The sequence below is a fragment of the Mauremys reevesii genome, linkage group 18 (genome assembly GCF_016161935.1).
Source record: "Mauremys reevesii isolate NIE-2019 linkage group 18, ASM1616193v1, whole genome shotgun sequence".
Taxonomy (NCBI): Eukaryota; Metazoa; Chordata; order Testudines; family Geoemydidae; genus Mauremys; species Mauremys reevesii.
This window is the reverse complement of record NC_052640.1, coordinates 3,096,342-3,109,881: the sequence shown is the minus strand read 5'-3', so window position 1 is coordinate 3,109,881 and position 13,540 is coordinate 3,096,342. Positions and strand designations below refer to the sequence as shown.

The 13,540-nt window shown below is 52.8% G+C and overlaps 1 protein-coding gene across 4 annotated transcripts in view; it reads left to right on the top strand.

The window, feature by feature from the left end:
- Positions 1-13,540, top strand: part of SGSM1 (small G protein signaling modulator 1) — a 78,398-nt gene that overhangs the window by 47,356 nt on the left and 17,502 nt on the right. For 2 of the 4 annotated variants that reach the window (XM_039505410.1, XM_039505407.1), the window contains exons 9-16: positions 1,703-1,827; positions 3,232-3,294; positions 5,460-5,527; positions 7,088-7,251; positions 8,439-8,568; positions 10,903-11,041; positions 12,170-12,234; positions 12,922-13,067. In XM_039505410.1, the coding sequence (XP_039361344.1) occupies positions 1,703-1,827; positions 3,232-3,294; positions 5,460-5,527; positions 7,088-7,251; positions 8,439-8,568; positions 10,903-11,041; positions 12,170-12,234; positions 12,922-13,067 (900 nt within the window). The remainder of the gene's footprint in view (positions 1-1,702; positions 1,828-3,231; positions 3,295-5,459; positions 5,528-7,087; positions 7,252-8,438; positions 8,569-10,902; positions 11,042-12,169; positions 12,235-12,921; positions 13,068-13,540) is intronic. The other 2 variants (XM_039505409.1, XM_039505408.1) reach the window with 2 other exon arrangements.

Below are 13,540 nucleotides of genomic sequence, written 5' to 3'. Positions count from 1 at the left end.
GAACATCAGACCTGCTGAAGAGCGTGTGTGTGTGTGTGTCTGTTGCCACATGGAGGCAAGCATCCCACAAGGGGCATAACCCTTGTACTGCTACAGCTAGTGGATAAAGGAATCTGAGACCTTTCTGTGACTGCAAATCTGTACTTAAAAACACTGCTCTGTTCTTTTTATCCAGCCCTGCCCCAGGCTGGGAGAAAGGGTGACTGGCAAGTGCATAATTCAGGAACTGAAATAGCGGAGCTCCATTTCTCAAAGCTAAGGAGATGGGGATCCTCCTGCTAGAAGCGGGGGGACTTCTGCTTCCTTTTGACTAGGAACTGGTCCCCTTTTTCTTCCCCCAGAGGCACGCAGGCCAGACGAGCTGTGTCCATTCCTTCCCCGGCACTGCGGCCTTGCACGGCAGACTGGCTACGCATGCGGGACATGGGTGGGTGCAGCAGTGGAGCAATCCGCTGGCTGCAGCTGGAGCCCGGAGTTCACACTGCACAGCTGACAGCCTATAGCGAAGGTGGGGGGTTGGGCTGGAAGAGGCGCGGCAAGCCCAGGGTGAGAGGTGACTGTGGGGGGCCGCTTGGATCTGTTGGGCCCTTTCCTGGTCCAAGCCCTACCACTTTGCAGAGCTTGGCAGCGTGTCTCTGCCATCCTTCCTCACCCTGGGGGGGAGCTCCGGTTTTGCAGTGGGCCCCACAGCTGGGAGCCGGATGCAGGCAGAGAGGGCTGCGCTGAGAACGGCTCCCAAGGGAAGGAGCAGATCAATCCCGAGCTGAGCTGCGTGACTAGAGATCAGGCTCTGGCCAGGCTAGCTTGAGGAACGCTCACTGCTAACTTCTGAAGGCCTGTCACTGAGCATTAGCGGGGAGAGCCTGGGGAGGAGAGACGTCAGCATGTGAGAGGTCACGGTCTGCCCGTCCCTCTGTCCTGAGCCCAGCAAACAGGCCCAAGCCGTCGTGTCCATCCGTTAATGAGACCGACGCTCCTCCAATGGCTCCACAAGCACAGAGCATGGTACTGAAGGGAGTGCCCCTTTCTAGGGGGTTCTAGGGGGTTCGGTGCCTGTGAGTCTGTGACCCAGACAGGTACTCAAGCTCTGCGGGGATGGTCTGAGGTGGGAGCCGCAGTTCCCATTTTTTCGCCTTATGTTCTGCAGCGCTGACCCTGTGGAGTGTGGGCCCTCCCCTTCCGCGCCATCCTAACCCCTTGGAGGATCCAAGCCGTGGCTTCTGGGGTGGCTGTGTGAGCAGGGGTTTCAGTGAGCGTGCTGGGGCCTGGACGGCTAAGCCCTAGATGTGGGGGAGGGAACTAGGGCAGAATGTGGGGCTCACTTCTTTAGCACAAATGTCCCCTCCAGCTCGGGAGTCTGCCATTCGGGCTGTAAGGGGAGTGAGATAAAACCGCTTCGCTGGAGCTGTGACAGTTTTCCCCAACTGAGGATCTGCCCCCAGCCCTCTGACCAGCCCAGGTTTGCGGTGATGTTTCATGGGAGAAGATCAGTACTGCATGAACGGTTTTACATCCCCCTTCCTGGTGCTTGGATCAGGAAGTGCGCATGGTCCTGGGTGCTGGGCAGAGCTGTGCCAGGTTGGTCAAGCAGGACTTTCAGCAGACTGGAGCTGCATGGATTCCAAGAGCCAGGCCCTTGCAATGTCGTCCAGGCTCTTTTTGCGGGCCAGTAATGTAATTTGTCTCTGTTCTCTTTGTAAAGAGAGACGACATGGAGGCGATCCCGGGGTACTTGTCCCTTCATCAGACTGCAGACGTCATGACGTTGAAATGGACCCCCAACCAGCTAATGAACGGTTCTGTGGGAGATCTGGACTACGAGAAAAGGTGATTCGCTCTATATGCATGAGCCTGTCGGCCAGAGAACAAGAGGGAAATGAACCATTCAAGGCAAAACGTTAAGTGCTTCTAAAAGGCCTGATGGAACAACTGTTGTGGTCAGTGGGCTTTGGAGCAGGTCCCAGACGTTTAGCTGATGTCTGAATTCACTCTTGCCTTCTGAGAGGTATAATGTAAACAGGGAAAAGCCCTTGTCTGAACCTCCTGGGGAATCCAGTTCAGTGCTTTGGGTGGGTGCTGGTTTTTACCCAGCCTATTGAGGAAATGCTCACCTGAGCAGAACAGAACAATTATGCAGGAGTTGAAAACAATAACAGAGAGAGCAATTGGTCTTCGGGGACAGAGAGCCGGAAGGGGCTGTGGGAACAGAGAGGAGACGTTGCTAAGGAATCGGTCTCCTGAGGGCTGCGTTCAGCCGGTCGAATCAGAGAGGCTGTTTATGCTGAAGGGTGTGGAACAATTTGCTTTTTTGCCCTCCAAGTGATTTCCCAGGGAGAGACCTGGTGTGCTCTTCACAGTATCTTTTGGGGGGTTGTTAATGCTGCTGATTGATCTAGGGAGTCACAAAGCAGATAAACAGGGAAGTCCATGCGCAAGGAGAAAAGATGCGAGCAGCTTCCAGAATAACAACGCTGAGCAATGGGCTTGTGTACACAGGAGTGGCTGGCTGAGGTGTGTTGGGGCCAAGGGGATGACATGGCTCTGAGGCAGGTAGCTCTTACTTCTCTCTCAGACCTTATCCTGCTGCACACGCCTTTGTATCTGAGCACTGCCACAGAAAACCAATAGCAAGGTCCCTAGTGGACTCCAGGAAGTCTCTGGCACGTCTCCGTTCATGGGGTCCGAGCTCCCCTCAGGGTAGCATTCCCCGATGAAGTGGATATTGGAATCTGCCATGTGCGTTGGTGACGTTTTTCTTGACTGCAACACTCCCTTTTACAAGCTAACATTAACAAACTGTGCCAGGCCTTTGCAGGCCTCGGGCAGCTCAGAAAAGTTCCTTCCAGCAACTCATTATTGACATAAGTGTAACAGCCTGGACTGAACAATAACCGTTAACAGAATTCCCAAGTGCTTTCCAGCAGTAGATCAGTTCTCCTGAAACATAGCAGAGAATCGTCTAAAGAAATAGTATAGGAACCCCAGGGACAGAAATAACTGAGCATTATCCCCTGGGCTGAGATAAACGTAATTGTTCATGTAACTCATTTTCATTTTTGTCTGTTCTCTATACTTGTCTCTCTTTTTTTGCCTTTGTTCCTGGCATCTCCACTCTCACCCCCGTGTATTCTGGGGGGTCTCTCTGTGCTGCTGGCGGGGATGACTGGCACCCTGCTGTAATCCTCTTTTCATCTCTGTATTGCTTTGCCGAGTTCTTGACTTGGTCCTCAGGCTAATTTCTAAAATTTCCCAGTGTCCAGGCAAGACACAGAGAGAGAGAGGTCAAACCACAAAGTAAGTATGCCTCCTTCTGGGGGGGGGTTGCAGTCGCACACATACACCCACAGCCCTTGTCTGTCTCTGGGCCGTTCACAGGGTGGCTGTAATGCCTGCTTATTTTTAAGCACTGCTTTTCTAACTGACAGCTATTGCTGCTGAAAACCTGCACCTTAACTTAAAGAACTGGATAGAGATTTCATCCTGTGCCAGGTCCTCCCTGGAAATGAAACTGCCTTCTCTGAGGCATTGTCTTTGAGAGAAGAAAATAAAATGTTTCTTTGATGGACCCATCACAGGGTTGTTTTTTTTTATTCCATGTCCATTTCCTCTTGTGATCTCTGTGCCAGGCCCTGCTGTCAATCAGCTGTCCCCCGACCCTGCTCCCTCGGATCAGGCTGAGGACTGTGGCCTGCAGGGCTCGACTTGACATTCGTTCTGTTTGTCCTTAAAAGCAACAGTGAAGGAAATGTAAAATGAAAAATTGTTCAGCCCCTTTCCAGAAGTGTCATTACGGAAGTAAAAGGAGAACCCAGCAGCGCAGGAAGCACCGAGTCCCCTGGGGTGAGCCCTGGAGCTCAGCAGCCTGGTGAAAGTTTCCCTCCACAGACGGCCAGCAGGGGCCTGGACACTTCTCAGATCCTGTTAGGCTTAATTGGGATGTAAGCCGCTGGCTTCGAGCCCCCCCCCCCCCCCCCCCTCTGGTGTGGAGGTGAAGCTTCCCCAGCAGAGGGGACAGGAGGTTTCAGAGGTTTGCAGCTATTGGGTCAGAGGAGGAACGTTGTGCTCTGGCTCAGGCGGGAATTGGATTTTGGCTTCCTCTGCTCAAGAGCCAAATTCAAACCGCCCAGCTGGCAGAAAGCAGCGTTCAGGCTTTGTCAAGCTGTGTCTGGTGTGATCGGGGGGTTCTGCCGCTAAGAACAACGAGAGCATAACAATGAGAAACCATTTCCCTTCCTCCCCGTTCTCAGCCCCTGTGGCCTGTTGAGGAAAAGGTGCCGCCGATGGTTTGATGACCTCGCGGTTCTCTCTTGAAAATATTCAAGAGGCCAAATACCCAAGCTCAGCCAAATGTATTGTCTGAAGACAAAGCAGCACAGTCCAGGAGAGAGAGTTAATACAGCACCATTCTTTCCCAGGAGGCAAATTCGCACGCTGTGTTCCGTTTGCCTTACGCAGAAGGGCTGCTGCGAGCCGTCTGGGGTAGCGTGGCTGTTTACACTGGTCACAGCACTTGAGGTTTAACTGTCCAGCTTGTGCCAGCTTTGTCCTGGATGCCTCTGTGTCCTTTCCCATCTTCCATTTGGGATATTAAATTGCAAACATCGGGGGGCATGGAGCTACATGCGAACGCAAAGGCTTCATGCCGCTTCCATTGTACCACGTTGTACCTTTGAGTCATAGTGCGCGTCCATCTAGCTTGGGACAGATTTTCTGTTGGCCTAAGCCAAGTGCTGAGCTCTATGTGCCGCAATGCATCATGGGATATATGCCTTAGCATAAGTGAGCAAGAAGAAGCTGAGTATAATTTAGCATGATTACTGCCCCCCAGTAACCCCCCCACTAATTCCATGCCCATACTACCTATCAGTATGGGGGGCGTAATCGACATGCGCTGGCCAGCACACCGCTACTCGTTTCCCAGTGTGGGGTGGCCAGCTTCAGCTCAAGGGTCTGTGCAGGGCAGCTGCTCCAGGGCTCCCGACACACATGGTTGCTGCGTGTGACCGTGTACGGGGAAGGATGCCGAGGCAGCAATGGGTTTAGCAGACCTGGGTTTAACACAGCTCACTCATGTTGACCTACTTAGGAAGCACAGAGAGAAGAGGCCCAAGGCATTTGTGCAGGGACGTTCCCACTGCCCCAAGCTGTTCCCATGGCAGGCGCCTGGCTGCCAGAACCTTGCTGTTGCTCACATCCCCCATGTCCCTCCGTAGCTCCCGGCTGGGTCAGGGGGGTTCTGGTGATCTGCAGGGCAAGAGCCTCAGCCGATGTAAATGGGTGCAGCTTCCACTGGGTCTGTGCCCTTTACACCCACGGAAGCCTGGCCCGGACTCTTGCCATTGGATGGCTTTGAAGGGGCTGTCGAGTTGCATGGCCGGAGGGGCTTCTCTGACAGTTGAAAGCCTGTGGGGTGTAGGACTCTGCTGAGTGACCGGGGCCTCTCTCCTCTTTCCTTCCAGTGTGTACTGGGACTATGCCATGACCATTCGCCTCGAGGAGATCGTCTACCTGCACTGTCACCAGCAGGGTAAGGGAGGCGGGCATTGCTTTATCTCCAGGGCAGCTTGTGCCATCTGCTCACAGAGGGCTGCAGCAGGTACCTGGAGAATGTGGTGATGGCAGAGAGCGCCCAGGACAAGTCTTGAAATGCCTAGTTTCTGTGGAACCACTGGTTCAAATCCCAGCTTGCTTGAGTCACCCCTTCACGCTCCCAAGGTAGATGAACTGAGCTCTGTGCGATTGCTCTTCCGTGGCTCTTCCGGGGGGACCTTAAAAGCAGGGGCTGCCTGCAGGGCTGGGCAGCGACGACTCTCTGGCACTTTGTGAAGGGGGTTCCGGGATTGGAGCCCCTGGTTCTAGTGTAACTAGAGAGGGAAGAGCCCTTGTGGTTAAGGCGACAGGCTGGGACGCGGGAGACCTGGGTTCTGTTGCTGGCTCGGCCATAGACTCCCTGGGTGTCATTCAGTCTCTCTGGGCTCCAGTTCTCATCTGTAAAATGTGAGTAACAATGTTCCCTGTGTCTCGTCTCTTCAGGATGTGCAGGCTGTGGGGCAGAGCCTGTCCTCACAGTGTCTGCCCAGTGCGCAGCGCAACGGGGTCCTAGCCCAGTTGGGGCTGCCAAGCACTAGCATAACAAATGTAAATACGTTTTCTGCGCCCATGGCAAAATTTGTCCTCTAATCCCTGTTATTCAGGGTGCAGTAAACCAGTTGGCTGCCGCCGTCCACCGTACAGGTGTCTGCATTACAGTGGTGCCTTTTATATTTAATCAGTAAAGTGCTTTAAGACCGTCTCTAGAAATGTATGTTGTGTGAGAAGGGTCCTTTCCTCTTCTCAAGTGAACACAATGTGGGCCGTGGGCCGACTGAGTTAGGAGACTCCTTTGATCTGTCATTGCTGAGAGACGTGATTGGCTGGTCTGTGCTTGTCTCACCGGTTTTATACAGCACTCCACGTGGTGGCCATGAAACAGCAACAGTCATCAGCATACTAACAGCCTTAGTGCTAACAGCAATAACACTCTCCTGCTACAGATCACGTTTCCTGCAGAAGATTTCCTTGATCGCTGCATTACGTTCATTAGGGACAGAGACCTACACAGGGGAACAGAAACAAACTCACTGCTAGTATTTCAGGCCAAGTTTATAATTGCAAAGCCCAGGCCTGCACAGCTGGAATTTTGTCTGAATTCTTGTTAATCTCACTGGGGTCATTAACCATCCCTGCTGACCCCTCTAGGTGCAGTGATGTGCACACCAGCCCCACAACGTTTGTGGCTGCAGGCAGGTTTCCATGTGTTAAGTAGGGGTGAATTTCCCCCGTGCAGAGCCTATGAGTTTACTTGAGGCTCTAGTGGTGCCTAGGCCTTCTGCCGGGGATGGATTCCCACCGGTGGGAGGAAAGTTCAGATAACTCCTGGCCTGGAGCTGCATGTGCATGTTCTGTATTTATTTCTCCCCTGGAAGCATCTCTGGATGGCTCCACTGTGCTGTGCCCTGGGGTTTCAGATTGGTGGGGTTACCTCTGGCACCTGTTTCCCTAACTTCTGTGTTGTGTATCTTCTCTGCTTTCATTCCTGTGCTAATAGTAGACAGCGGCGGGACAGTAGTTTTGGTGAGTCAGGATGGAATTCAGAGGCCTCCGCTCAGGTTTCCCAAAGGAGGGCACCTGCTTCAGTTTCTGTCCTGCCTAGAAAATGGTCTCCTCCCTCATGGACAGCTGGACCCACCTCTTTGGTCACAGAGGGGGAAGGTAGGAACCTTGACTGAAGTGTGGGTTGGAATGCAGAGGCTCAGTAACTGTGCTCTCACCCCTCGCTGACATGGGCTCCTGGCTGGTGCTGGTGCTGCAGAGTGGTACCTGCCCGGACTTACGGGCAGCTACAGTTGAAAAATCCCAGGGTGTGGATGCCTCTGGAGTCAAGCACCCCAGGAGCCCAGCACTGGACAGGAGTTGCAGGTGATGACATGATCTGCACCCCCTGTAGAAAGGAGGCCATGTAGCAGAGGGAAACCTGCAGCCTATGAAAAATGAAACCTTATATCTTAGTGTGTCCCCTTTATAAATGTACCCTGCTGATGGACACGTATTCCTGGGCCACGGTCCGGGCTAACTGCAGTGCAGGAAAATGCCTGATCTCTCACATGCACATTGTCCAGCAACCACAGCTACCAAGAAAGAACAGGCCCCACAGGAGCTTGATGAATACAACAGGTGTCGCTTTATTGCAGGCAAAGACTCCTATCCATGCAGTTATCAATACCCTGGGTAAAATGCACCCCTGGACCAGAAGGCCAGCATAAGACCTGGGCACCACTTCAGCCTGGAGCGTTTAAGTGGGACTTGTGATACCTTGAGCTGCCCTTCTGGACAGGGATGTATTTCCCCCTTACTTAGTAAACTCATGTAAGATGGGAGTGACCAGGCTCTGCCTGTTGGCTTATGCCACTGAGCAGTTTTCCTGCAGCCGGAGGGTCACATCTAGCTTGCATAACATAAAGCAGGTTGCAGATGCTCTTACCTTAACACACAGATATATTGATGCCCTACAATAGACCTAGCAATTGGTCTTAGCGTGCGATGCCCTGTCTCGAGCGAGGAGTCTGGCCGCGTTGCATGTTGGGATCTGCAGGCTCTATGAACTCCGTCTCTGAATGCAAGTTACGGTGGCTGGGGCTCTGCTGTTTCACAGACTCCGGCACAAGCTCATATCATAGCTCCTACCTCAGGGGTAAACTTTTCTCTCTGTGGGAATGTAATCAAAAGCACGGGGATCTTCCAGCCAAGCGAGTGCTGTGGATGTGTGAACTTCTAGGTCAGTGGGAGAGCGTGTGTGTTCTTGCATCAGACAGCATTTTCAGTGGCAAAGTGGCATTTGAGGTTGCCCTGAATGTAAACACATGGCCTGGCTTTGTTAACAGGAGTTCTTATTTATGTAGGGGAAGGTGTTTCCAAAGCTGAGAAAGCGAAGTCCCCAGGGCTCTTCCGAGTCGGCATCTGATAAGGAAGATGATGAAGCTACGGACTACGTTTTCCGGATAATATACCCCGGCATGCAGTCAGAGTTTGGTAGGTGCACTCAGTAATGACATGCAATGTGGCTTGTTGCTGGAGTGGGAATAGCCCGCCGCCAGCACTGCTGGAAACACAGCACAAGTCCCTGCTGAAAACCATCCAAGACAGGGTTTGTCTGGGGGAGAATGGCCTTTTCAACATCACTGGGATTTACCTGTTGCTCAGTCGAGAGGGCAGCAATGAACCCTTTGCTCTCATAGCTGGAGAAGGGCCCCAGGCTCCCGAACAAGAGAGCTCTGTGAATGTTGCAAAGAATCTTCCCCAAATATTCCTTGGACTCTGACCAAGAGCCTGCTCTGGCTGTGTTCACGAGCCTTTCTGGGTACTCTCTCTGCAAAAGCAGGTGGCCATGAATGTGTTATTTGGGAATCCTGTTTACTTCTCTCACACTGGTGCAAATCAGGAAACAGTTCACCAACCCCAGTGGGCCAGATCCTGGGCCCGACCTCGGTCCCATCTGTGCTACTCCAGCAGCACAAAGAGGGGAGAACGATGCCCTGTGAGAAAATCCACATTGGCATAGCTGGCTTTGCCCCATCCCCTCCTCCCCGGAGCAGGTGGGGATGATCCTATTGGGTTGCTTGACACAGAAATGGGTCATTAGATCATCTTGTTTGACGTCCTGAATAATGGAGGCCAGAGAGTTTCCCTCAGTTACTCCTGTATCTTGCCCAGTAACTTGTGTGTGACTAAGGTACAGAAGAACTCTGCCTAAGGCTCTGTCTACACTACGGACCGCACAGCGCCCTGGCTGGGCCACTGCAGTTGTGCCGCTGTAAGGTCTCCCAAGTAGCTGGTGGAAGAGAGCGCTCCTGCTGGCGTAATTAAACCACCCGCAGCGAGTGGGGGGAGCTGTGTTGGCAGGAGTGCGTCTCCCCCGACATAGCGCTGTCCACGCCGGTGCTTTTGTTGGTCGGGGGGTGGTTTTTTCACACCCCGACCGACAAAAGTGCTAGTATAGACATAGCCTAAAAGTAAAACAAACGGCAGAGACGCCCCTTTCTGTAGCTTTGTTTTGAACCCTCCTGTACAGTTCCCTAGTGCGGGGAGTTCTCCGTTAAACGAATGGTTGACAGCTCCTCTGGCAGGGGTATCTTCCTCTGTCACATGGTATAGGACTTTCCCCTAAGGCTCTAACTCCTGCATGGGTTCTTCCTCCCCTCACTCATTTGTGCCTTTGCCCTGTCTCCACGTCTTTAGTTCCTGTAACCAGTCATTCTCGTCCTTTCCTTGCCTCCCCTGCAATCTCTGTCGCCGCTGGGAGGGAGATGACCCTGAAGACTCCTGCTACAAGCAAGATTGTGGTGATCCCCAAACGCTCTCTGAGCCTCCTGGCCAGATCCCTCAGTGCGCCGTGGACTGACCCGCATCAGCGTAACGTTGCTGTCACCCATGTTGCTTTCGTTTTGCTGCCTGGGCCATGTTGTCACTTGTGGATCCTTGCGTGCTGGGCTCAGCAGACCCATCTGGGTTACGGTTTTCCTGCACTGAGTTATCAGAAGGGAGAAGGCCTTGGCGAGACATGCCTCATATCCCTTCACCTGGTGCCCATCTCCAACACCAGCAGCTGCTCAAGAACGACAAGCAGGGAGGGCTAGGAGGTGCCGAGGGGGCGTGCACAAGCCTCTGCCATCTGGAGGCCTGAATTCCTACTGTCTCTTAGCTCCTACGTGCAAATGAACTGGATTATTGCTTTTTATTATTCAAAAGAGGCCCCAGATAGAAATGGCAGAGGAGCGTCAGGGCATGGTCGTGCTAGAACAGCAGCAGAGCTGCCAGGAGGCTGTCCAGAATGTGCAGGGCTCTCTGAACAGGAAGTTCATGCTAGCCTCTGCTTGGCCTATTACCTGGGAACATGCAGGAGACTAAATTTGCTCACAATCGCAAACCCAAACCATTGCAAGTGACCGTTCAAAGCCCACCCAGAGATCTGAGCAAATGACAACATCCCGGGAGCGGCCTGCCTGCGCTGCCCTGGTTAACCTCTTGCAGCATCTTAATCAAACTGTTTCTTCTTCAGTCACGACTCTGATATCCTCCCCTTTTTCTTATGGTCCCTGGGTCTTTTTCAGCATTCAGCCGTCCCAAGCAAGCTGGCTGAATGCACCAGAGCTACCCTGGATCTTTCCTTTCCTGCGAGTGCATCACTACTCAGCAATGTGATTGGCTGCCAGCAGACCCACGTGGTTTAATACAATCTGCTTGGGAAGACCATGGGTTATTGATCTCTCTAATCAGAATTTTCCCGTCCCTCTCTCTCTCATCTGGCGTGTGAGCCGTCTATCTCCTCTCGCAATTGCTCAGTGATGTCTTTTCCTGCCCTCACAGTGCCCCAGGAGCTGATAGACACACCAGCCAGCAGCCTGCCTTCCATGTGGCAACCTAGCACCCGCAAGTCCTCCTGCTCCTCGTGCTCCCAGAACAGCTCCTCTGATGGTGGCCCATCCAACGGCTGCAACCACGAAAGGTACAACCAATGGAAGCCGTGTTAATGTGGCTGGTGTGCCTGTCCCAACAGCGGGAATGCATGTGCCAGAACCAAGCGGAGATCCCCAGAGTGCGTCAGTGTGACTGGCGGCCAATGATGGGGGAGACATTGGACCCATTTTCTAAGTCGGGGCTAGGTCAGACTCCAGGGCATGTGTCCCCCCTCCCCCTCTCAGCTACTGCTCAAATGGAGACACCTTCATTGTATGTTTAAATCCTCAGAATGGAAAAGGGCTTTTGAGGGCCAGTTTGGGTTCCCCAGGTGAGGCATGGGTGGATGTTAAAAATGGGGAACCCTTAATTGGCAGTAGGGACCTGAAGGCAGTTTTGTAGCCCAAGTAGCAGCAGCAAAATTACTGTGTCCTAAATGGGCTCATCCTGTCGTGGGAGTGACTGTCCAGAATGGGTTAATGGTGGTACAGTAATCTCCTCACAGGCATGGCCTAGTGATCTGAGCACAGGCCTGGGAGCCGGGACTCCCTGTTTCTGAACCCAGCTCTCCTATATATTCTCATTGCTGCCTTGGGCAGGTAGTGTAGGGTGGGATTTTCTGATGAGACTGAGGGTGCCTGACTCCCGTAGAGTCTTTGCAAATCCCAGTTTTACGTGCTCTGCCTCAGTTTCCCCATCTGTAAATATTCACATTGATTCTAAATTGCCTTATCCCCAAGCACAGCCAGCCCTCGCAGGTAAGCGTTTGTCAGGCAGTGGGAGTAGAAAACTTAGAATGAACAAAACATTTGATCAGTTGTAAAAAACCCGAGCTGACTTGCTGTGTCTGCGGCAGCTGAGTGAACCTCCTGGCTCTTCCCTTCTCTCCCTTCCCTGCTTAGCAGATGCCCACGTCTAGCATGGAACAATTCTCACAGGGTAAACAAACCAGGGGGAAAAGTTAACCCCTTCCCCCTCCCTCTGGTCACAGAGCAGGGCAGGTTGCTCTGTGATAGAATTACTGAGGAGAGGCTGCATTTCCAGGTGTTTGTACAGGGGAGCACATGAGCATTCGGTGCTGGGGAGGGGGGGGGGGGCAGGACACTGCGTGATGGCAGGGGCCATGATGGGGGCCATTCCTCTCTTGTATCTGATTGGTTTTCATCTCTCTTGGCAGAACCCCACTAAAGCTCCTGTGTGACAACATGAAATACCAGATCCTCTCCCGGGCGTTCTATGGCTGTGAGTGCTCTCTTCCTCCGTATGAACCTCTAAGATAGGACGGGTCAGATTCTCCTCTCCATTACAGCTCGGCTTCAGTGTGACAGAGAGGAGAGTTGGCCCAGGGAATCAGTCTGATACCGTACGTGGTGCATGTGCACACACTAGTGCTATCAACCAATTGCATGCACATAGTGTGGGGCCAGAATTTGGGTTCGGCTGCTCGTGTGCCAGAACCACTGCCCGCCATGCTGACCAATATCGTCTCCTTGTTTCCTTGTACTCCCCCGTCTGTCTGGATATAAACGCAGACTGTAAGTTCTCCGGGGCAGGGACTCTCTTTGTTCTGTGTTTGCACAGCCCCGGGCACAACGGGCTCCTGCTCCGTGACGGGGGCTTCAAACCACGGGCTCTGGCCCAGTGAGCTAGAGAGAGTAGCAGCAATTTGCCCATGATCAGGAAAACGCCTCCTGGCAGTGAAATGTATCTGGCTGGGGAATAGTCTCCCAAAGGAGGGAGACCCCTTGTTTGTGACTCTCAGAATTAGACTGGAAAAAGCCCTAGAAAATCGGCACTGGTGGCCAATTCCCCAGTGGCCCAGGGGGGACGGACTCACTGGCATTCCGGGTCTTTTCTGTGCTTCCATTTGTGTTTTCTGGGGCTGCCCAAGTGCCTTGTTCTGAATGAATCCTTGCTTCCACCTGGCAGGGCTGGCGTACTGTAGACATCTCTCCACTGTGCGAACCCACCTGTCTGCACTGGTTAACCACAACATTGTGTCTCCTGACCTGCCATGTAATGCCAGCTGTGGACTGACTGCAGAGATATGGCAAAAATACCTGCAGGATAGCACGGTAGGGACCAGTGTTCTAGTTAGCCTGCTGGAACGCGGCCTAGGCAAGAATTATTGCAACACAAAGCTCCTCCGTGGTTATTTTACCAATGGTTAATGACAACATTGCAAGCATCTCCGGCAGAGACTCTTCTGTGTGTTAGTGCAGGGCTGTATCTGCTTGTGTAATGCTGCTCAAGAACCACTGCAGCTGGGATCCGGATTATCCAGACCCGCTCTGCTGTTTGTTGCTTCAGGTTCCCCAGAAGGGCACTCATGGGGCGCATGAGAAAAGCGTAGCCGCATTGAGTGGCTGAAGAAGGGATGCCTGCCTAAGCCCTTTTGACACTTTTTTTTCTTTTTTGACTTCTACCAGCTGTTTTATTTCCCTACGTTACATTTTCTATTTATTGCACCACTTGTGCATTGGCCAGTCATCATTAACGATCTGCTCTGCATCTGTATGGCCCTTTACGCCCAAGTGTCTCACAACAT